This window comes from Monodon monoceros, unplaced genomic scaffold, assembly GCF_005190385.1.
Source record: "Monodon monoceros isolate NGI ecotype Baffin Bay Population unplaced genomic scaffold, NGI_Narwhal_1 Super_Scaffold_8, whole genome shotgun sequence".
In the NCBI taxonomy this organism is placed as follows: domain Eukaryota; kingdom Metazoa; phylum Chordata; class Mammalia; order Artiodactyla; family Monodontidae; genus Monodon; species Monodon monoceros.
In genome coordinates, this window is record NW_021703785.1 from 57442384 (window position 1) to 57466856 (window position 24473).

At 41.2% G+C, this 24473-nt stretch overlaps 1 protein-coding gene across 8 annotated transcripts in view; it reads right to left on the reverse strand.

The window, feature by feature from the left end:
* The window catches only part of RCBTB1 (RCC1 and BTB domain containing protein 1), a 67661-nt gene extending 44506 nt beyond the window's left edge, over positions 1–23155 (reverse strand). The window contains exons 1-3 of one of the 8 annotated variants that reach the window (XM_029210278.1): positions 23085–23155; positions 19429–19581; positions 18269–18396 (exon numbers count right to left, since the gene is read on the reverse strand). In XM_029210278.1, coding sequence (XP_029066111.1) covers positions 18269–18346 — 78 coding nt within the window. In that variant the 5' untranslated portion in view covers positions 18347–18396; positions 19429–19581; positions 23085–23155. Of the gene's footprint in view, positions 1–2042; positions 2148–2678; positions 2789–18268; positions 18397–19428; positions 20534–23084 lie in introns of those variants that run through there. The other 7 variants (XM_029210277.1, XM_029210280.1, XM_029210285.1 and 4 more) reach the window with 7 other exon arrangements.
* Between the last annotated feature and the right edge of the window lie 1318 nt (positions 23156–24473).

A 24473-nucleotide genomic window follows, 5' to 3' on the forward strand; every position in this document is an offset into this window, starting at 1 on the left:
CCACCATGTTCTACTGGTCAAAGTAAGTCACAAGGCCAGCCTAGATGCAGAGGGAGCTGAAACAGACGGCATCTCTTGATGGGAGGAGAAGCAGTAGTGGAGGGATGGGAGGAATTGCTGGCAGTCATCTTTGGAAAACACCTCTACCACAGCTGTAAACAATATTACTGAATGTTTTACACAATACCACTTGAGTTCAGGATTGAAGCACTAGTAGACTTTGTCTATTTCCCAAACTAGAACTTTTTCTTAAGCATGAAAAAGGATACCTGGGCAAAAATATTCTTTTTCCCCCATGGAATGCTAAGCTTAGAAAAGCCATGGAATCTTCTCTGGGGTTGTGGGATAAATAGAGACCATCCTTCAGGAATGGTCTGAGTATAATCTTCCTGAGATGAGATTCATCATTTTCTGAAGTCATTTCACACGTTACAATATATTATGCATGAGTATGATCTCATTTTTTAAAGTATATCTAATACTAGAAAACATAGAGGTCTCCCCAGCTATTTGAATTCTTGCTATCCAAACTCTATCTAAACTCAAGAAGCAAATAGATTTGGGTAAATTCTTCAATACTCAAACTTTTGCTACTGGCTCTCCTAGGCTCAGGAATGAACTAGATTTGGATATCACAGTATCTCTTACAATCTGGAATCTCACTATCTGAACACAGCAACCCAGTAAATCTGTCTCGTGAAAAGGACTTACACCCTAGGGCTTCCCTGGTGGCGCAGTGGTTAAGCATCCGCCTGCCAATGCAGGGCACACGGGTTCGAGCCCTCGTCCAGGAAGATCCCACAGGCCGCGGAGCAACTATGTCCGTACACCACAACTACTAAGCCTGGGCTCTAGGCCCGTGCTCCGCAACAAGAGAAGCCACCGCAATGAGAAGCCCGCGCACAGCAACAAAGACCCAACACAGCCAAAAATAAATAAATAAATTTTAAAAAAGGGCTTACACCCCAAAATATTAACTTGTTATCTTTAGATGATATAAATTACATGTAATGTACATTCTTCTTTATTCTTCTGCTTGGATTCTAGATTCCTTGAGGGTCCAAACCTTGTTTCCCATGCCTGTCTTACTCTTTAATGTAGTACACACAGAAGGAACAGCATAATAATAATAATAAAGGTCTTAAAAATTAAATAAATAAAATAAAATTCAAAAAAATTTTAAAAAATAAAGATTGATGCTTACTCCAAAAATAAAATAATAATAAAGATCTTTGACTTCCCTTCAGTTTCATCTTCCCCACTCTGACTTTCAGATAAAGGAGGACACTGTCTCAGACTCCTCAGCTTGAACCGATTATTAAGATGTAGCCAAGCTCTTGTTGGAACACAGAGGCAACGCTTTAAATTTTTTAAAAGAATTTTTTTAAAGCTACAAACTTGATTGCATTGGTTTTTATGGCTATTTGATTTCTGAAGTTCTTGGAACTTGATCATTTGGATCACACATAAAAGCCACCGTGGAAGATATCTCTTTAGAGATTAATATCCCCTCTTCAAGAGAAACGCTGGAGGGCAGAAAAAAAGGACCTGTCTAGAAGTATTAATAAATGGACTGGTATTTTCACAATGGATTAAAAGATATCCATTCCACAGATCAACTGCTATATTAATAGAATCTAAATATACAGTTACATATTCAACCCTGAAAGCAGTTTAAAAAGGTGAAATTCACCAGCGCCCACTTCAAATGGATACTTTCTAAAATCTAAAGCACACTATAAACTGTTGTCAGGGTTAAATCATTTTTCCATTACTTTCAGCATTACATACCTTGGTATTTTCATGTTACTAGCTCACAACGCACACCAGCTTCAGCAACTCATAGTATTTGCCTCCAAGGGCTATAATCCTCCCCCCAAAAAGAATAGGCCAAAGACAAATAAGACTATGAATCTGGGCGGGGGGGTGTTAAGTGTTATAATATTGCTTTATAAAATTGTAATTCCCAGGTGCAAAGTTCTGCAGCAGATGACTTCGGAGAGTCTCACATGCAAATAAATATAAACAAAAAGCTTACTTACGAGAGCAGACAAGAGCGTGCCTAGATGTTCATCTCAAATATAACAGAGTAGGTAGTCTACCCGAGGCAGGACAAGAAATGTCTTTTCATTCGGTTCATCGCACTCCTGGATAAAAGTCCCTATTAAGTGAAACCCCTTGGTGGACTCCGTGGTGTGGGGGAAAGGGAAACAGCGTAGAGTATAGTTTGTGACATTCGGAGGCGAGGAAGAGATGCTAAGGGCCGAGGGAGAACCGGGAGAGGCGGAGGGGAGGTCTCCTCTCACGCAAACAGCGTCGAGAGCAGAGACAGACTGCAGCTACGAGCAAAACCGCGTCCCTGAAGCTCAAAAAAGAGAGAGAGTAGGGAAAACTTTCCCGACCTTCTCCCAACCCTGTCCCCCATCCTCCTCGGAAGAAACGCTAGCAAAGGCGCTAACGGTGCGGAGCCGGCCGCCCCATCACCCGCCCGGATGCAGCGCCCGGCGGACGGGGGGGTCGGGGGGGGGCCGGGGGACCCGGGCCGGAGGGCGGGAGGGAGGGCGCAGGAGTAACAGGGCGCGCCGGCCAGGCCCGCGGGGAAGGGGGAGCAAGGAGAAGGCAGGGGCGAAAGGGGCCTCCGCAAGCTCGGGCCCGCGCCCCCCCTTCCCCACGGCTACCTGGGAGGCCAGCCGCGGCCGCGCGCCGTCCATGTAGGCCCAGCAGCCGGGAGCGCCGGGAGGACCTCGCAAGCGTTGCGGGACCCAGCGAGTGGCGGGCTTAAAGGCGGAGCTGGCGAGTGGGCCGGGGGCCGGGCTGCCGAGTCACGTGGTCCGGGCCGCCTCACGTGATGCCGCCGCCAGCTCGCCCGGCCAGCCCCGGGCAAATCCGCTCGCCGGGCAGGCTGGGATCCTGTAGTCTCTCGGCCCTGGGCCAGCGGGCACGGGACTCCTCAAGAAGCCGATTGGCCGTCCGAATCCGCCCCCAGGCTCTACGGAGAGTCGCGGTCGCGCTCAGTGGCTGCCGAGACTCAAAGGCTTTTGTCTCTCTGGGAACCAGGGACGCGCGAGGGGCGGGCTCCTGCCGCCCTCCCTGGATGATTGGCCGTGGGGAGGGCCGTCCAGCCACCCCAAAGGGACCTAGGACGGACATGCAATTGGAAACTCCTCTCCCTGCTCCATAGCGCGCCCTACCCACGTGGGCATTACTGAGGTGGTGCTTGCAGGGAACAAAGGGCCTCGGAGGAGAGACTCGTTTTACTCCAGAAACGCCCCCACCATCCCCCATTTACCTACCGGTCGAAAAGCCCCTAAGGCTTGGGAATAGAGAAGGTGGCAACTGAACCAAGATCAGAAGGAAGGAGGGAGTGAGGCCCAGGGCCCAGGTAATGGAAGGAAGGAAGCGGTACCTCGGGGAAGCAGGCTGTCAAGATTGGAAGGGACCTAAGACAGCGAAAGACCCATTTTTTTTTCTTGTTATAAATGAGTAAACCGAGGCTGGGAGTGGAGCTGCTTCCTGGTGCTTCATGCAGCCTAACATCTATTGAGACCACAGTCATCTTTATAAAGCACTGCACAGCTTTCTGGAAACTCCCTGGCTCTACAGTATAAAGTCCCAACTTCTTGGCATAACTTTCCAAGCAATTTTATTTAAACTTTCCCCATTTAAATAGGAAAACATAGCATTTTCTAAGCTAAAAGAAGCCTACTTTTCCTCATCTTCCAGCGCTTGTGCAACACTACTGGAGGCTCTGGCTGTAGAGAATTCCTGTTTTCCTTGACTGCTCAATTTTCTTTAGATTACTTACTTTTTCCCTCAGTTGCTTTACTCCTCTTTGTTCATTCTTTTGCCTCAGTTTGAAATGCCTTGAGTCAGCACCCTCTCCTCCCATAAAGAAAACCAGAACCAGACAGTAGTTAAGGCAGTAAAAACAGATTTTAATCAAAAACTATTGCAGTAGGGGAACTGAGCCCAGTTCTATACTGAGGTTTCTTTTCCCCTATTGCAATAGTTCCTGAATAAACTCTGTTCTTACTGCTTTAACCACTGTTGAGCCCTTGTTATCTTTAACAACACGCCAAGGTACACATCAGTCTCCTACTCATCTTTCAAAATCCAGGTCAAATACCACCTACTCTTGTCTTCCTACCCTGCATCCTCCTCCTGATTCAACAGCATCGGCAACTGAAGTTCATTCAGATGGTGTCAGATGTAACTCCTTCCCTGATTTCCAGGACCCTGTACGTATTCTGATACATAAATCTCACATTGCTCAAAAATGTACTGTTCACTTCCTCTAAGAAGTACATTATCTATCCCTATCTTCTTCCCTAGATTATAAACTCTTTAAAACAAGACTTCTGGGCTTATTTCTGTACCCTCAGTAGCCACTGAATGAGGAGGGTCCATGTGGTAGGCCCTCAACATCCACTGAGTGAAGGTCCACGTGATAGACCCTTAATATCCACTGAACGAAGTGGCTTGACCAAGGTAGCGGTTCAGTGAATTTACTAAAAGAGGCCTACTTTTCTCAAAACACTGAAGTCAGTTTCTTTAGGTATCAACCTGATGAAAATTACTTCAATAAAACATGTTTGAGAAAAAATGGGGGTTTGCGTCATCGAACACTTCCTGAGCACTCACTGCTTATCGTGTGCCTGATGCTGTATTTGCAGCATCTTGGAGGATGAAAAGTGGAATAAGACATGGTTGCTGATCTCAAGGAAGGTGTAGTCTGGTTGTTCCAGTCCAGGGTGCAAAGTGTGATACAGAATGCTTAAGTGAACGCAAATGGGGGACCACGAATTATACAGGGGGTTAGGAAAAAAACTTCCCGGGAAGGTGAATTTCGTGGACAAGTGGTAGTTAGATGAAAAAGGGAGGGAAGCCTCTTCCAGAAGAGAGAGCAGTGTGTTCAAAGATAGGGAAGCCTGAAACAGTGTTATTTAAGAAAAGCAAGTAACACCTGACTGGCCGGACTTGATTACCTCATTTACATCTGGAACAAAGGAAACCTAATTAGGTTAACGTTAATGTACTTGAAAGAATTAGCCATTTATTAGTATTATTTATTGGATTGAGTAACTTTCCATTAGACAAATCCTAGGCTCTTCACCTAAAATTGACCTGTGCACTAGTGCTGGGTGATTTCTTTTTCTTTTCTTTTTTTTTTTTCCAGCTCCAGAAGCTCTCTATAATTGTTATCTGAAAACAGCAAAATTCGTTGTTCCAAAGAAGATTATTTTAGAGCTCTCTAAACTTTTTCTACAGGGCAAAAGGCTGTCAATTTACAAGTAGTACTTTAAGAAGAAACTGGGCTCTATCTCCAAGGTGCGCGAGGACGAGGACTCTTCCTCCTGGTGTTCACCCTAATACAGGACCATGCTGGTAAAAAGCATCTGTCAAGAACCTAGGGAAACACAGTTAACGTAAGGGTTAAGGTGGGTGGGACATAGAACAATTCTAATCACTCTTAGAGGCTTCAGAAGCTCATTTCAAAAGGTAATATCTCAGTAAATGGAAAATTAGAACATCATCTTTTGTTTGCTCCCTTTTCTTCCACTGTGCTCTTCTCCTGTAGGTGTCATTTGGGGCAGGTGTGGGTCAGCCAATCCAGCCCCACTTCCTTCAGGTGGACTTGATTGAGTGCACCTCTTACACAATTTTCTTTGCCAAGAAAATCTTCTGAAGGTCCCCCTAGGCGGACACTTGTTTTTCATGCGTCACTAGAAAGTTCTTGACAGTCAACAAGCAAAAATAAAAGAGATTTCAGTTACTTCCTCAAAGACTTGAATGTTATTTCTCCTGAGAGAATGAAAACAGCTAGGAGCACTCAGATTATCTCCACCTTTTCTTCTCTGCCCCTCCCTCTTCTCATGGCTGGTCAAGATTGAGAGAGATAAGCCAGAGGACCACCAACTCTTACAATGGCTAAATAAGGAATATTTAGGTCACTATATAAGATTGTTTACCTGTGTATGTAATTCATAGTCAGGAAATCTGTCTGACATTCTCAAAAGCATCATTATTTCTGAGAATTGAGAATGACATAACTTTTAGGATTTTGCAAATGTAATAAAATATAGAATCTATCTAGAGGGAGATTCCACCGTGATTTTCAATTAGCTTAACCAAACAGGTAAACATGATCAGTCACAGTAAGTTTTACAACCTCAATCCTTATTGATCAAACTACTTTGGGGATAATTTCTGCTCTTATAGTTGGGATAAATAAACATAGCATAAAACAGGGCAGGGCAGGGGGAAGCTTGAGAGAAGTGATAATGGAGACTAGGAAAAGAATTTTAATTCTAATTCCTTTCTTCCCTCACCCCAAGAACCAGATGAATTCCCTTTGCTCACCATGAAAACACATTAAATAAACAAACAAGCATCTTAGCCCTGGCTAAAGTAGACTACTCTGCTGATTCATATCTTCACCTGCACTGAGGCAGACGCTATGCTGAACAGGTGGCATAAAAAGATAAACCTGGGGTGGGATAGGGAGGGTGGGAGGGAGACGCAAGTGGGAGGAGATATGGGGATATATGTATGCGTATAGCTGATTCACTTTGTTATAAAGCAGAAACTAACACACCATTGTAAAGCAATTATACTTCTATAAAGATGTTAAAAAAATAGATAAACAATAAAAAGATAAACCTACTTTGCTCCCTGGACCAGGCATGAGATTGCTCCTCTCATAGTATCAATATCACTCCCGCATAAGATCACCTTTATGTGTAAAAGTGATCCAATACACTCCATTTAGAATTGCTTCCTTGCCCTTTGTCAGATGAAAGAGCTTCTTAAATATGGAATTCGACCAAGGAATCCGCTTTATAACAAAGGAGAGGTAGCAGTGGGCACATGGCTGTGGAATCCACTGGACCTATCCCTTGGCAAAACACCCAGAAGCTACTGGCCTAATAAGCAATAGAGCAGCCTGTTGAAAGCTTGGCTGAATTGTCAGCTTGGGGATGATACCCTATGAGGATAAAGTGCTACCCTCAAGGATGTAGTAATGCTCTAAATCAATCACCATTATATGGTGCTGTATCCCCAGAATACCTGGGAATGAGATCCAAGTGTGGAAGCAGGAGTGTCCCTATTTACCATCAATTCCAGTGACCCACTTGGGGAATTTCTGCTTTTTCATCCTCACAACTGTAACCACAGGTTTAAAGGTCTTGGTTCTCAGAGGGGGAATATTTCTACCAGGGAACACAGCAGGAATATCCATTGAACTTTAGGCTACACCACCACCCAGGCACTTTGGGCCCCTCGTTTCAAGGACCAGCAGGCAAGAGTAAGATCCTGGTGGGCGTAATTGACTCTTACCATCAAGAGGCAGTAGGGCTACTGTTACACAGTGGAGGCAAGGAAGCATGTGTTTGGGGCACCCAGATAATCAACTTAGACATCTTTTAGTACTGTCTTGTGCAATTTTGATGACAAATGGACAAGAGCGGCAGGTGCAGCCTGAGAAGGGCATGGTAAACAGTAACTGGAACTCATGGGTTTGGAGAGTCTGAGTCACTCCACTGGGTAAATCACCTAAACCTTCAGAGGTGCTAACTGACAGTGAGGAGGGAGAGGATGGCTACTGGTTGCAGCCTCAAGACCAACTGCAGCAGCAGGGGGGTTGTAGTTCATCTTACTAACCTTCCTCTTTATAAGTTTCCCAAGGAAAAATGGCACCCCAGTGTCCTGAAGGAACTGCTCCTTAGATTCGTGTGAAGGAAGTGGATCTGAGTGGCGCAAGGCATGGACCGTCCTGCATGTGATGCCGCCCTGCCCAGAACACAGCTGCAGCCCTCTTAGGAATCGCTTCAGCTGAAGGGAACTGGTTTGCTGAAAGTCAGCCCCCTTCTAGGAAGCCAGCCTCCCCTGAATGATTGCTGCTCAGTCTTACTTTCTTTTGTTCAATAGGTGTTAATTAGAGTCCCTCCTAATAAACTTTCTATGTGCTAATCATCTCAGAGTCGACTTCCCAGGAAATCTTATCTTTGACAGTCTCTTTAGTGTAGATTGCAGTTTGAAGGAGAAGACACTAAACAAGTAAAATAAATTCATGACTTGTACTCTGAAGGAGATGAGCAAGATGCAGTAATAGCAAACACAGGGAAGGTGTACTTGGAGAGGAGGTGACATTTAAGCCAAAAATTATACGATAGAAGTCATGGGAAGAGCAGGTAGGAGAGCGTGTCTTAGGAAGAGAAACATCTTGGATAAAGGCTCTTCCCAAAGAGCTTAGCCTGTTGAAGTACCACCCAGAGATCTGTAGTCCTTTTAAAGGATTTTTTTCAAATGCAATGGGAGGCATTTAAAGGGTTTTTAAGCAAGAGTGTAAAATGCTGTGATTTGCACTTTAAAAAAATTCTCTCTGATAGTGAGGAAAAAGACTGGATGGGAAGAAACCATTAAGGAGGTCACTGCAACATCAAGAAACATGCCCACCCAAAGTTTGCCCCTTCGCTCCAAACCATGTTCCAGGTGCCCAAGACCCTGGAATTCCCAGTCCACTTCTAGGACCTGCATGGACCTCTTCCCTATATCCATCCCCCCTAAGACAGGCTGCACACCCTTAGGGCCACGGGGTGGTCAGGGAGGGACTGTTGTAGGGCTTGGAAGTGGAGTGTCCCCAAGCATATGTGTAAAGCTCCTTGCAGTGTGAGATGAAGCCAGGATTGGAAAAGATGGGAGATGAACTCTGGGACAGGGACCAGGATGGTATTCCCTCCCTGCTGTGCCAAGTTCCAATATGGAACCCCAAAGATTCCAAGAATACTAAATTCAAGACTTGGCCATCCAGGTTATTAAAAAGCTGTATTTGTCAAGACACAATAGAATATATTTTATTCAAGTTGTTGGCTTGATTTTTAACTCATAAATTTTTAGACATATGATATGTGGGCCTCCATTTGTAATTTTGCACTGGGTTCTACAAATGTTAAGGATGGGCCTAAAAGTCACATTTACCTACAAAGAAACAATACACATACAAAGCTGGCTTCTTATTACAAACAATAGATGCCAAAGATAATGAAATAATATCTTCAAAATGATGGGGGAAAATATATGTTAATCTAGAACTTTCTATCCAGTTAAGCTAACATTCAAAGGTGAGGATAAAATAAAGACATTTTCAAACCAAGACTAAGAAAATTTCCCACTCACAGACCCTTGCAGAAAGAAGAAAAATAAACCAAGGAGGAAGGATTAGAATGCAAGAATCAATAATGAGCAAAGAAATCAGTAGATACATTGGTAAATCTAAGTAAACACTGACTATAAAAAATTACTAATTTTTAGAGGGTAAACACAGGGTGAAACTAGGATATTACACAGCAATCACATTGAAGATGAAAGGCAAGATTCAGAGTTTAACATTCTAAAGTCCTTATAATGTTGCATATACAATGTTAAAAAATTTATCTATTACTTTTAATATTTTTAAGGAAAACATCTTAAGCAAATATGCAAAAAAGAAGGAAAAAAATGAATAGTTAGGATGGACTGAAAAAAAGCAAAATAAGTTTAACCAGTAGTACATATAAAATCATCCTCGTTTCAAAATGGAAAATCAGGCACCAATGTATTCTTTGTAAACTTCCTCTAACCGAAACCATTGACCATAAAATACCATATCTGCCACTATTGTTCCCCAATTATAAAGTATTGTTCAGCTGTTGCTCTTCATTCTTATAAAACTCCATGGAAGATAGATACTAAAATGTTAGGGGGAATCTCATATACTTGGGGCTTTTATACCAGTGAGTCTAGTATCAACTATTTGCACAAAACTCTACTATTTTCTGTGGGCAATACCACAGAAGATCTCGAGGAGACCTTCAAGACAGCAGAGGAGTAAGACGTGGAGATCACCCTCCTCCCCACAAATACATCAGAAATACATCTACATGTGGAACAACTCCTACACAACACCTACTGAACAGAAGACCTCAGACTTCCCAAAAGGCAAGAAACTCCCCCACGTACCTGGGTAGGGCAAAAGAAAAAAGAAAAAACAGAGACAAAAGAATAGGGACGGGACCTGCACCAGTGGGAGGGAGCTGTGAAGGAGGAAAAGTTTCCACACACTAGGAAGCCCCTTCGCGGGCGGAGACTGTGGGTGGCGGAGGGGGGAAGCTTCGGAGCCGCAGAGGAGAGCACAGCCACAGGGGTGCAGGGGGCAAAGAGGAGAGATTCCTGCACAGAGGATCAGGGCCGACTGGCACTCACCAGCCCAAGAGGCTTGTCTGCTCACCGCCGGGGCAGGCGGGGGATGGGGGCTGAGGCTCGGGCTTCAGAGGTCGGATCCCAGGGAGAGGACTGGGGTTGGTGGCATGAACACAGCCTGAAGGGGGCTAGTGCGCCACAACTAGCTGGGAGGGAGTCCGGGAGAAGTCTGGAGCTGCCTAAGAGACAAGAAACTATTGTTTTGGGGTGCATGAGAAGAGGAGATTCAGAGCACCGCCTAAACGAGCTCCAGAGACTGGCACAAGCTCTGGCTAACAGCTCAGACCCCAGAGACAGGCATGAAACGCTAACGCTGCTGCTGCCGCCACCAAGAATCCTGTGTGCAAGCACATGCCACCATCCACACCTCCCCTCCCGGGAGCCTGAGCAGCCCGCCACTGCCAGGGTCCCATGATCCAGGGACAACTTCCCTGGGAGAACACATGGCGCACCTCAGGCTGGTGCAGTGTCACTCCGGCCTCTGCAGCCGCAGGTTCGCCCCCCATCCATACCCCTCCCTCCCCCCGGCCTGAGTGAGCCAGAGCCCCCTAATCAGCGGCTCCTTTAACCCCGTCCTGTAAGAGCAGGAACAGATGCCCTCCGGCGACCTACACGCAGCGCCGGGGCCAAATGCAAAGCTGAACCCCAGGAGCTGTGCGAACAAAGAAGAGAAAGGGAAATCCCTCCCAGCAGCCTCAGAAGCAGCGGATTAAATCTCCACAATCAACTTGATGTACCCTGCATCTGTGGAATACATGAATAGACAACGAATCATCCCAAATTGAGGCGGTGGACTTTGGGAGCAACTGTAGACTTGGGGTTTGCTTTCTGCATCTAATTTGTTTCTGGTTTTATGTTTATCTTAGTTTAGTATTTAGAGTTTATTATCATGGGTAGATTTGTTTATTGATTTGGTGGCTCTCTTCCTCCTTTATATATATATATATATATATATATATATTTCCTTTTTCTCTTTTGTGAGTGTGTATGTATATGCTTCTTTGTGTGATTTTCTCTGCATAGCTTTGCTTTTACCATTTGTCCTAGAGTTCTGTCTGTCCTTTTTTTTTTTTTTATTACTGTTTTTAGCACTTGGCATCATTGGTGGATTTGGTTTTTGGTTTGGTTGCTCTCTTCTTTCTTTCTTTTTTCTTTTTTTATTACTTTTTAATTTTTTTATTTTTAATAATTATTTTTATTTCTTATTTTAATAACTTTATTTTATTTTTTTCTGTCTTTATTTCTTTTTTTCTCCCTTTTCTTCTGAGGCATGTGGCTGATAGGCTCTTGGTGCTCTGGCCGGGTGTCAGACCTGTGCCTCTGAGGTGGGAGAGCCGAGTTCAGGACACTGGTCCACTAGAGACCTCCTGGCTCCACGTAATATCAAACAGCAAAAGCTCTCCCAGAGATCTCCATCTCAATGCTAAGACCCAGCTCCACTCAATGACCAGCAAGCTACAGTGCTGGACACCCCATGCCAAACAACTAGCAAGACAGGAACACAACCCCACCCATTAGCAGAGAGACTGCCTAAAATCATAATAACGTCACAGACACCCCAAAACACACCACCAGACATGGATCTGCCCACCAGAAAGACAAGATCCAGCCTCATCCACCAGAACACAGGCTCTAGTCCCCTCCACCAGGTAGCCTACCCAGCCCATGAACCACCTTAGCCACTGGGGGCAGACACCCAAAACAATGGCAACTATGAAATGCAGCCTGCGAGGAGACCCCAAACACAGTAAGTTAAGCAAAATGAGAAGACAGAGAAACACACAGCAGATGAAGGAGCAAGGTAAAAACCCACCAGTCCAAACAAATGAAGAGGAAATAGGCACTCTACCTGAGAAAGAATTCAGAGTAATGATAGTAAAGATATCCAAAATCTTGGAAATAGAATGGAGAAAACACAAGAAATGTTTAACAAGGACCTAGAAGAACTAAAGAGCAAACAAACAATGATGAACAACACAGTAAATGAAATCAAAAATTCTCTAGAAGGAATCAATAGCAGAATAACTGAGGCAGAAGAACAGATAAGTGACCTGGAAGATAAAATAGTGGAAATAATGACTGCAAAGCAGAACAAAGAAAAAAAATTGAAAAGAATTGAGGACAGTCTTAGAGACCTCTGGAACAACATTAAACGCACCAACATTTGAATCATAGGGATCCGAGAAGAAGAAGAGAAAAAGAAAGGGACTGAGAAAATATTTGAAGAGATTATAGTTGAAAACTTCCCTAATATGGGAAACGAAACAGTTAATCAAGTCCAGGAAGCACAGAGAGTCCCATACAGGATAAATCCAAGGAGAAACACGCCAAGACACATATTACTCAAACTATCAAAAATTAAATACAAAGAAAAAATATTAAAAGCAGCAAGGGAAAAACAACAAATAACACAGAAGGGAATCCCCATAAGGTTAACAGCTGATCTTTCAGCAGAAACTCTGCAAGCCAGAAGGGAGTGGTAGGACATATTTAAAGTGATGAAAGGGAAAACCTACAACCAAGATTACTCTACCCAGCAAGGACCTCATTCAGATTCGACGGAGAAATTAAAACATTTACAGACAAGCAGAACTAAGAGAATTCAGCACCACCAAACCAGCTTTACAACAAATGCTAAAGGAACTTCTCTAGGCAGGAAACACAAGAGAAGGAAAAGACCTACAATAACAAACCCAAAACAATTAAGAAAATGGTAATAGGTACATACATATCAATAATTACCTTAAATGTAAATGGATTAAATGCTCCCACCAAAAGACATAGACTGGCTGAATGGATACAAAAACAAGACCCTTATATATGCTGTCTACTAGAAACCCACTTCAGACCTAGGGACACATACAGACTAAAAGTGAGGGGATGGAAAAAGATATTCCATGCAAATGGAAATCAAAAGAAAGCTGGAGTAGCAATTCTCATATCAGACAAAATAGACTTTAAAACAAAGACTATTGCAAGAGACAAAGAAGGACACTACAAAATAAGCAAGGGATGAATCCAAGAAGAAGATATAACAATTGGAAATATTTATGGACCCAACATAGGAGCACCTCAATACATAAAGCAAATGCTAACAGCCATAAAAGGGGAAATGGACAGTAACACAATCATAGTAGGGGACTTTAACACCCCACTTTCACCAATGGACAGACCATCCAAAATGAAAATAAATAAGGAAACAAAAGCTTTAAATGATACATTAAACAAGATGGACCTAATTGATAGTTATAGGACATCCCATTCCAAAATGACAGAATACACTTTCTTCTCAAGTGCTCATGGAACATTCTCCAGGATAGATCTTATCTTGGGTCACAAATCAAGCCTTGGTAAATTTAAGAAAATTGAAAATTGATATGATTATCAAGTATATTTTCTGATCACAATGCTATGAGACTAGATCAATTACAGGGAAAAGTCTGTAAAAAAATGCAAACACATGGAGGCTAAACAATACACTAGTTAATAACCAAGAGATCACTGAAGAAATCAAGGAGGAAATTAAAAAATACCTAGAAACAAGTGACAGTGAAAACATGATGACCCAAAACCTATGGGATGCAGCAAAAGCAGTTCTAAGAGGGAAGTTTATAGAATACAATCCTACCTCAAGAAAAAAGAAACATCTCAGATAAACAACCTAACCTTACACTTAAAGCAATTAGAGAAAGAAGAACAAAAAAACCCCCAAAGTTAGCAGAAGGAAAGAAATCATAAAGATCAGATCAGAAATAAATGAAAAAGAAATGAAGGAAACAATAGCAAATATCAGTAAAGCTAAAACCTGGTTCTTTGAGAAGATAAACAAAATTGATAAACCATTAGCCAGGCTCATCAGGAATAAAAAAGGGAGAAGACCCAAATCAATAGAATTAGAAATGAAAAAGGAGAAGTAACAACTGACACTGCAGAAACATAAAGGATCATGAGAGATTACTACAAGCAACTATATGCCAATAAAATGGACAATCTGGAAGAAATGGACAAATTCTTAGAAATGCACAACCTTCCAAGACTGAACCAGGACAAAATAGAAAATATGAACAGACCAATCACAAGCACTGAAATTGAGACTGTGATTAAAAATCTTCCAACAAACAACACCCAGGACCAGATGGCTTCACAGGAGAATTCTATCAAACATTTAGAGAAGAGCTAACACCTATCCTTCTCAAACTCTTCTAAAATATAGCAGAGGGAGGAACACTCCCAAACTCATTCTACGAGGCCACCATCATCACCCTGATACCAAAACCAGACAAAGATGTCACAAAAAAAGAAAATTATAGGCCAATATCACTGATGAACATAGATGCAAAAATCCTCAATAAAATACTAGCAAACAGAACCCAACAGCACATTAAAAGGATCATACACCATGATCAAGTGGGGTTTATCCCAGGAATGCAAGGATTCTTCAATATATGCACATCAATCAATGTGATACACCATATCAACAAATTGAAGGAGAAAAACCATATGATCATCTCAATAGATGCAGAAAAATCTTCTGACAAAATTCAACACCCATTTATGATAAAAAAAGAAACCCTCCAGAAAGTAGGCATAGAGGGAACTTACATCAACATAATAAAGGCCATATATGACAAACTCACAGCCAACATCGTTCTCGATGGTGAAAAACTGAAATCATTTCCACTAAGATCAGGAACAAGACAAGGTTGTTCACTCTCACCACTATTATTCAACATAGTTTTGGAAGTTTTAGCCACAGCAATCAGAGAAGGAAAAGAAGTAAAAGGAATCTAAATCGGAAAAGAAGAAGTAAAGCTGTCACTGTTTGCAGATGACATGATACAATACATACAGAATCCTAAAGATGCCACCAGAAAACTACTAGAGCTAATCAATGAATTTGGTAAAGTTAGCAGGATACAAAATTAATGCACAGATATTGCTTGCATTCCTATACACTAATGATGAAAAATATGAAAGAGAAATTAAGGACACTCTCCCATTTACCACTGCAACAAAAAGAATACAATACCTAGGAATAAATCTACCTAAGGAGACAAAAGACCTGTATGCAGAAAACGATAAGACACTGATGAAGGAAATTAAAGATGATACCAACAGATAGAGAGATATACCATGTTCTTGGATTGGAAGAATCAATGTTGTGAAAACGACTAACTACCCAAAGCAATCTACAGATTAAATGCAATCCCTATCAAACTACCAATGGCATTTTTCACAGACCTAGAACAAAAAATTTCACAGTTTGTATGGAAACACAAAAGACCCTGAATAGCCAAAGCAATCTTGAGAAAGAAAAATGGAGCTGGAGGAATCAGGCTCCCGGATTTCAGACCATACTATGAAGCTACAGTAATCAAGAGAGTATGGTACTGGCACAAAAACAGAAATATAGATCAGTGGAACAGGATAGAAAGCCCAGAGATAAACCCATGCACATATGGTCACCTTATTTTTGATAAAGGAGGCAAGAATATACAATGGAGAAAGGCAGCCTCTTCAATAAGTGGTGCTGGGAAAACAGGACAGCTACATGTAAAAGAATGAAATTAGAACACTCCCTAACACCGTACACAAAAATAAACTCAAAATGGATTAAAGACCTAAATGTAAGTCCAGACACTATAAAACTCTTAGAGGAAAACATAGGCAGAACACTCTTTGACATTAATCACAGCAAGATCCTTTTTGACCCACCTCCTAGGGTAATGGAAATAAAAACAAAAATAAACAAATGGGACCTAATGAAACTTAAAAGCTTTTGCACAGCAAAGGAAACCATAAACAAGATGAAAAGGCAACCCTCAGAATGGGAGAAAATATTTGCAAATGAAGCAACTGACAAAGGATTGATCTCCAAAATTTACAAGCAGCTCATGCAACTCAATATCAAAAAAACAAACAACCCAATCCAAAAATGGGCAGAAGACCTAAATAGACATTTCTCCAAAGAAGATATACAGATTGCCAACAAACACATGAAAGGATGCTCAACATCACTAATCATTAGAGAAATGCAAATCAAAACTACCTCACACCAGTCAGAATGGCCATCATCAAAAAATCTACAAACAATAAACGTTGGAGAGGGTTGGAAAAAAGGGAACCCTCTTGCACTTTTCGTGGGAATGTAAATTGTACAGCCACTATGGAGAACAGTATGGAGGTTCCTTAAAAATCTAAAACTAGAACTACCATATGACCCAGCAATCCCACTACTGGGCATATACCCTGAGAAAACCATAATTCAGAAAGAGTCATGTAGCACAATGTTCATTGCAGCTCTATTTACAATAGCCAGGACATGGAAGCAACATAAGTGTCCATCGACAGATGAATGGATAAAGAAGATGTGGCACATATATACAATGGAACACTGCTCAGCCATAAAAAGAAACGAAATTGACTTATTTGTAGTGAAGTGGATGGACCTAGAGTCTGTCATACAGAGTGAAGTAAGTCAGAAAGAGAAAAACAAATACCGTATGCTTACACATATATACGGAATTTAAAAAAAATATGGTTCTGAAGAACCTAGGGGCAGGACAGGAATAAAGACTCAGATGTAGAGAATGGACTTGAGGACATGGGGAGGGGGAAGGGTAAGCTGGGACGAAGTGAGAGAGAGGCATGGACTTACATACACTACCAAATGTAAAATAGATAGCTAGTGGGAAGCAGCCGCATAGCACAGGGAGATCAGCTCGGTGCTTTGTGACCACATAGAGGGGTGGGATAGGGAGGGTGGGAGGGAGACGCAAGAGGAAGGCGATATGGAGATATATGTATATGTATAGCTGATTCACTTTGTTATAAAGCAGACACTAACACGCCATTGTAAAGCAATTATACTCCAATAAAGATGTTAGAACAAAACAAAACAAAACAAAAAACACAGTCTCTCTCATCAGGTAGTTTACAGTCTGTTAAGGAGAAGCAAGCTCTATAAACCCACCTGAAAATAAACCCTACTATAGAAGAGAGCAAATGGTTAAGAGCCTTGGATTTTATAAATGTTACAGTTCAGTGTAAGTAGGATCCTTTCCAACCAGGATGTCTTGGAAGTCTTTGAATATGCGAAATTTGATCTGGGCTTTAAGAGAACTGGGAATAGGCATGAGCAAAAGTGTTAAAATATCAGAAAGTGTTGGAGCCAAGAAAAGACATTTTCAAGAAAGAAAGATAAGCATTGTGTGAAGTACTAAGAGAAATCATTGAATGAATCATAACACTGAAGTCATCACAAGGAAGAAACAATTTAAAATATTATTTTACACAGATATAAAGAACAAACTAATAGTTACCAGTGGGGAGAGGGAAAGGGGGTGGGGCAAAATAGGGGTAAGGGATTAAGAGGTACAAACTGTGTATAAAATATACTGTGTATATAATACATAACCTACAGGGATATATAGTACAACACAGGGAATACAGCCAATATTTTATAATAGCTATAAATGGAATACAACCTTTAAAAATTGTGAATCACTATGGTGGACACCTAAAACTTACATGATATAGTACATCAACTATACTTCAACTTTTAAAAAATATTATTTTAAAGATAGCACCAACTTAAATTTTTAATTCAATTTTTCTTCTTTTATATTGTTAATTTTTTCCCCTAAGTGTATGTAGCAAATATAAATACAAAATACTGATTTTCTACAAGTTACATACGTGAACTGTTCAGATTTTTCCTACTTCTACACGCAACTTTATTTCTCTAGTTTTTTTTTTAAAAAAAAGGGGGGGCCCAAGTCTTGTATACTGCAGAAGAGATTTCCATACTATTGCTTGTGTTTTAAGTTCAGAGTTTTAGGCTCTTGGTCTGTATTATTAAGAGTCATGATATTGATATTGATATTGATATTGATAACATTGATAATATTTATTAAACAGGTACTGTGCTAAGTGCTTTACATGCTATTTTAGTTAATGCTAGCTGCCATAACAGATAAATCCCAGAATCTCAGTGGCTTAACAAAATCGAACTTTATTTCTCACTTACGTAAAGTCCAAAACGAGTGTTTCTAACAGGCATAAAGCTCTCCTCCACACCGTGCTTCGGGACCAAGTTTCCTTCCATTTCCTGAAGATCGTGGTCCTGCCATCTTTAACAAGTAGCTTCTGGGGAAACTGCAGAAGTTGAAAGAACAAAGATCACAATGGGAGATTTTTGAGAGCTGAGCCTAGGAGTGACATGAATTTCTTTCTCTTACATTCCATTGGCCAGAATTCAGTCTTATGACCACAATTAACTGCAGGTGACGATGTGAAATGTGGTTTAGCTGATTATCCAGGAAAAAAAAGAAATGATTTGGTGAACAGTTTGCGAGTCTCTGCCACACATACATTTTTCTGCATTTAATCCTAACAACCCCGTTGGATATGTAGTATAATTTATAGCACTTTACACGTGAGGAAACTGGAATTTTGACAGGTGAAGTTCCTTACCTCACGGTTAATAAATGACAGAACTCAAATTCAAATCTAGGCAATCTAACTAAAAAACTATATTCCTTATCAAGTTAACTGCAACATGACTGAAATTCTTGTTACTGAAGAAGAATGTTTAGGCTTTTTTTAGTTATAGGAGAGGTATGACAATTTTAGAACTGTAAGTAACCCAAGCCCATCATTTTAGTGATGAAGTAATTGAGATCTAGAGGTAGAATGTCCTGTTGAAGGCTCAAATCACTGCTGCTCAGGTATCATACAACGTAAAGTACACTTTATAAGAAAATATAATCTTGACAAATTAATAACTTATGTCATACTTTCTAAAAGTTAACTTTCTAAAAGATAACTTTCTAAAAAGATTTAATGTAGTTAAATGCAAGCATTTAGATTTGCTGCTTGAAAAGGAAGCACAACACAGAGTAAGCCTGCCACCGTGTGGCGTGAGCCAAACTTAACATCTGTTAAATGTTTTATTCCCATTTATTGTGTTTGCTTCTAGTTTATTTATTAACCAACCTAGATTTGACACTGTCTTTGATACGAAATTCAAACCCATCTATGGTAAGTGCTATAGGTTTAACTACTTTTTAATTTCAAGATACATTTCTTCATCCAACTCCAAAAATAACTGCAATATTTCCGATCCCGCTACAGGGGTGACCAACTTTTAAAAGGTCGCCCAGGCACTTCCACAAGAGGATTACTTACTTCAGTGCTTCACAAACAAGGAAACAAATTCAACAATTAGTAGGATTTGTCTCAGTCCACTCAGAAGTGAATCAATGAGCCAGATTAGAAGGCAGAATTCCCAATCTTACAATAGGGATCTCCAAGGAGTCTTCAAGTATGGATAAAACTCCCCTAGGAAGAAGGAGAATCAGAATTTATACAGGAGTCACCATTTCATAGAGTTTTAGCAAGGCATAAGCTTAATATGTTGTAACACGCCAGGCAGACATTTCCCTGCCCTCTCCCTGCATTTATCAAAATAAAAATGGTATCTAAAGTTGTTTAAAAGGCAACAGATCTAGCGGGTGACTAAATGGAAATCCGGTATTGCTGCTGCCTCTAACACTTGTTTCAAATGATTAGGGGTGGGGCATTGGTATTCATATCCTGATATAGTTTTTATATGTCCCTCTTTTCTTTCTTAAAGTCTTATTCCTACTTCTTTCTTTTTCTACCACGGCAAACTCTGAAATATCAATTTCACATATAACTCACCTGATGTGACTGGGGAAAGCAGTTAAAGGGAAGAAAAGTTTTCAATGTTTGAGGGTTTAAAAAACCCCACATCTTCCTTGTTTCTTTTCTTTTTTTACTTTTTTGGATGGAGGGTTCATGAGAATAAGCCCACACAATGGTATGTAAATTTGTTATTCCTACTAATGAGTTAATTGAGATGGGAGCATCAATTTAATCCAGTGACTGTGTGTCAGTAACTCTCTAGGGGAAAAAAAAAGTGTGTCAACGGAAATCCAAGCTTCTCTACACTCCAGATTTCTCCCCATCTCCTCACCTCCTCCAGCCTCCACATCTTTCCCAAGCATAGGTATGTAACAACCTCAAGAACACCACTTAGGCAATGTTTGCTAGGGGCCAAAAGTATCTGAGCAATCCTATGTTGTGTAAACACCCATTCTTTGGGGAATGCTCTGCCTTCCCTCCAGAGCAGCCATTGATCTCCCATCTTATCGATACCTGTGCAGCCACGTAAGATTGGCCTGGGGAAGCTGCAGCGCTCCCTGTTCTAGAAAGGTCTCCTGCAGATTCTGCAAATCTCTAGGGTCACATAATTTCACCTGTGTTTTAGTATTATACTTCTTATTGCCTTCTCAGTATTTAATAAATTATTTTTTAAAATAGTAACAAAAGATAACCAAGGTAGACTTATATGTACTAACATGGAGAAACCACTGCAACATTGTTAAATGAGATGTTACAGATATCACAATTACATTAAAAAAAGACCTAATCAAACAAAACAAATAATAAAATATCTGTCTGCTCCAAAATATGTGAGTATATTATAGAAACATCACTGTAAAAATGTACATCAAACTGTGGATTCTGATTATCTCTAAGGAGGGGAGTAGTGATTTGGACGGTGAGCTTAGGAATTTCACCTTGTAGACTTTTATGTTGTTTGACACTCATACAGAAAAATATGTTCATCATACCTTATATAATGATTTTTAATGAAAGGAAGAGAATTGAAGTAAACACTCTGTTGCTTGCTGCCCAGAGTGACAGTAACTCATCTGGGAAATGTAGTAAAGTCTCAAGTGCTGATCTGAGTTTCTAAGACGTGACCATCCGAGCTCCTTCCTAACCAAGTATTTTTTTTTCCTGTCAACTAAAAATACACTATCCAGTTCAGGGAATGTGGCTGACTGAATAGCAGCTGCCGCTGAGGACCTACTTTGCATATTAAAACAACCCTGGAAGATAAATAGCAAAACCTCCCTGTCATCAGTTCCTGTTTTGAGGCACGGCTGGAGCTCATCACACACGTCTGTCTTGGCCTCCACATTATCCTTCCTGCATATTTTCAGGAGACAGTCTCTGGCCACTGTTTCTTTTCCCCCTTAGTGTCAGGAAACTTCCTGCAAATATTGTAAAAGCAGAAGCTGAAGGAGCTTCAGTGCAAAGCTAACACTCTTCAGATCTTTCTTACACTGTTTCAGAAAGCAGATCACCCACTGCTGTTTCCTTTTCATGTGTTTTTTTTTAAACGACAAAGATCAGCTGCCAAGATACTATTTATGTTCAGAGTGAGAGAGAGAGAGAGAGTAAAAAGAGACAGGCACAAAAATTTCCCCCGACTCTGCCATGTTCTTTACTCAGTTATAACGAGATGGTGTTTCCAATAAAATGGAAACTAGAAACAGTGAAAAGTTCTGGAAGATGATCTGTGCTGTAAATGTAAAACACAAGCCAGTTAAAGTGATAATAACTCAAAGTACAATTTGTAATGCAAAATAAAGACATTTAAAAAGAGTCTGCAATACTATATTCTATATCTAATTCTGTTACATGATGTCCTAGTCTCCATATATATGAATAATGTTGACTTCTTCCATTCATATGGCATGCAGCTGCATTTTGAAATGTTTTTTAAAAAATAATGTAAAAAAAATAATGTGATAGACTGTACAGAGCACTGCTCATAGCTGCTCAGTAAAAACTGCACTGTAACTATAGAATATTAGAGCTGAACAAAATTTAGAGATGACCTAGTCCAACCTTCTTGCTTTACAGATGAGAAAACTGAGGTTCAGAAAGATTAAATAACTTACCCAAGGTAACACAGATAGAAAGTAGCAGATCTGGGGCTAGAATCCAGATCTCCTCGTTCTTCAACCTGCCTTCTTCCTTAATACATGATGGTGCCTCACTAACCCAGCCTTGCTATCCTGCCCTGTCTCTCATTTGCAAGATAGCGAGCAAGAATTACTGCAGCATTTCCACTGATTTCTTATCTTTGGACTCGATGACCAGGCTACACAAGCAACCAAGTGTGAGCACCTGGGACATGCCTGCTGGCACACACACGCGTGTGCACACACACACACTGTTAGCTCATGTTAAAGAGATCTTGGAAGAAAGCATGTATGTAAGAAGACAACCCTCTACCATGGAATGCTGGGGAAATGCAGTCGACACTGTTGCCCACCCAACACTATTCCCACTTTCTTCTCACTAAGAATAGTGCAATTTTATTCAGCTATCGAGAGACAGAGACAGTACGCTCAGAGGTGAACCCTGCCTGGCCAAACCAAGTCATTTCATTCTCTTGGACAATGAGATATCAGATAAAATTGACTGGGAGGCTTTGGGGGAATATTCCTTCCTGATAAAATAAATACACACACACACATGCACACAAACACATGAGAAGACTGCCACCTTTCCCTTCTTCCTGCTTTTGAATTTGGTTGTGTGAGGATGCGAAAGCTTGGTGTTGCTGCACCAAGGAAAGGAAACATCACCCACAAGTTGATGCCAACGCAGAAATGTGGAAAGAGATTGGCTCCTGGATGGCACTGCTGAGCTGCTGAACCAACCTGGGACCTCCTGCCTCCTTACCTACGGTCGAGTGAGATCATAAGAAAACCTAGCTTCAGCCACTTGCAGCTGAAAGCATAGTTACTTTGCCTCTCTGAACCTCAGCTTTTTCTTAATAAAATGGTGATTAACGATACCTACCTGGCACAGTGGTCAAGAGGAGGAAATGAGATCATTAAACACCTAACATAAAGAAGCCAGTAAATGGTGCCTACCAGTACCATTACCATTATCATCATTACATCAAAATCCTCAACAGTGGGAATGCTTCCTCTATTCCCCAATCTCTGCGGCACCTGAAAGCTTTTCCCTACAACAGCGTCTGGGGACAGTACATCCAGCTACCACCTCCTCTCTGAAGGCTGAGGAACTCAAAGCATGGGTGCTTTGAGCCTGGGAACTGGAGGGCTGGACAGTCTGTAAAAGAAAAAAAGAAAAAGAAAAATCCAACTTGTAAAATCAAGGCATAACTCGTAGTGCAACATGATGACATATTGTCAGATCTGAGCAAGCCGTACAGCGTTCGTTTCTTCCGTCCTAGAAATACCAACTCTGGCAATTCAGCCAATGGAAATAATCCAAATGAAGAGAAAAACTTCATTCACAAAATCTTTAATTCAGCGTTATTTTAGAGTCATAGTATTTCTCCTTGATGTAATATAGTTATGAAGCCAACACAAAAGTTTTTAGTGGGGACTATGTAGGGGTAAGGCTGTGTAATTTTCTATATAGACTTAAATGAAATAAATCAGAATACAGACGGGTATGTACACTCTGGTTACACCCACATGGAACAGCTATAATTAGGCCGGACTATAACTGGCAAACCGATTATTAAGTGCAACGGAACACAAGAAATAAGAGGGCTGTGGATTGTTGAAGAAACTCTGGCCAAAAAAGGGAGGAAAGATGAGAAAATATGAGTGATAGTAGTGGGGCACACAAAGGGCATTTGTCTTCTCTCCACTAAGGCCATTAGACGGATTTCAAAATAATCCAGGCGGCTGAGCCCAGAGCTGAAGGTGCGGGCAGCAGAGATGCAGATGTGGGCCCACAGCTATGCTCTGGGAAGGCCTGCCATCAGGAGTCCCAGGCCTAGGACACTCCACGTAGGCACTGGGGAAGATGTACCAGGAAGTCAGCCCAGCTCTTCAGACGCTGTGAGGCAGGCACAGAGCATCCCAAACCCAGGATTTAGGGAACACAGGGAAGCAGCTTCCACAGGCCATTTGCAGAATAAATATTTCTTGTAGAATGTTTCCTATTGATTCACCCTCTGTTAGGAGAGCCTCATGTGTAGTTAAAGTACTAGAAAAGCATAGGCAGACAGAGTTCTGTGTTCTGGGAAGATCTGTGGAGGGCAATATATCAGCAATATCCCATGAAACCAATTGCCTAGGAAAAGCATGGAAAGGCACAGAGCTATCACAGATATACCTCTTTAAAAGGTATATGAAAAAATAAAATAAAAATATTTATATATTATAAATATCTTTGCAATTAGTGTCTACTGTACCTTATGCCTGATTTAGATCTTCATACACAAAAATTCCCACCCACGATGAATGTGGAGTTTTAGGGTGGTTGACTTGCTCCTGCACCTGTCCCCTGTGCAATACTGAGCATATGGTGGGACACTGTTCTGCTCCAAGGGGGCCCATAGGACACTAGAAGCCAGAATCCAT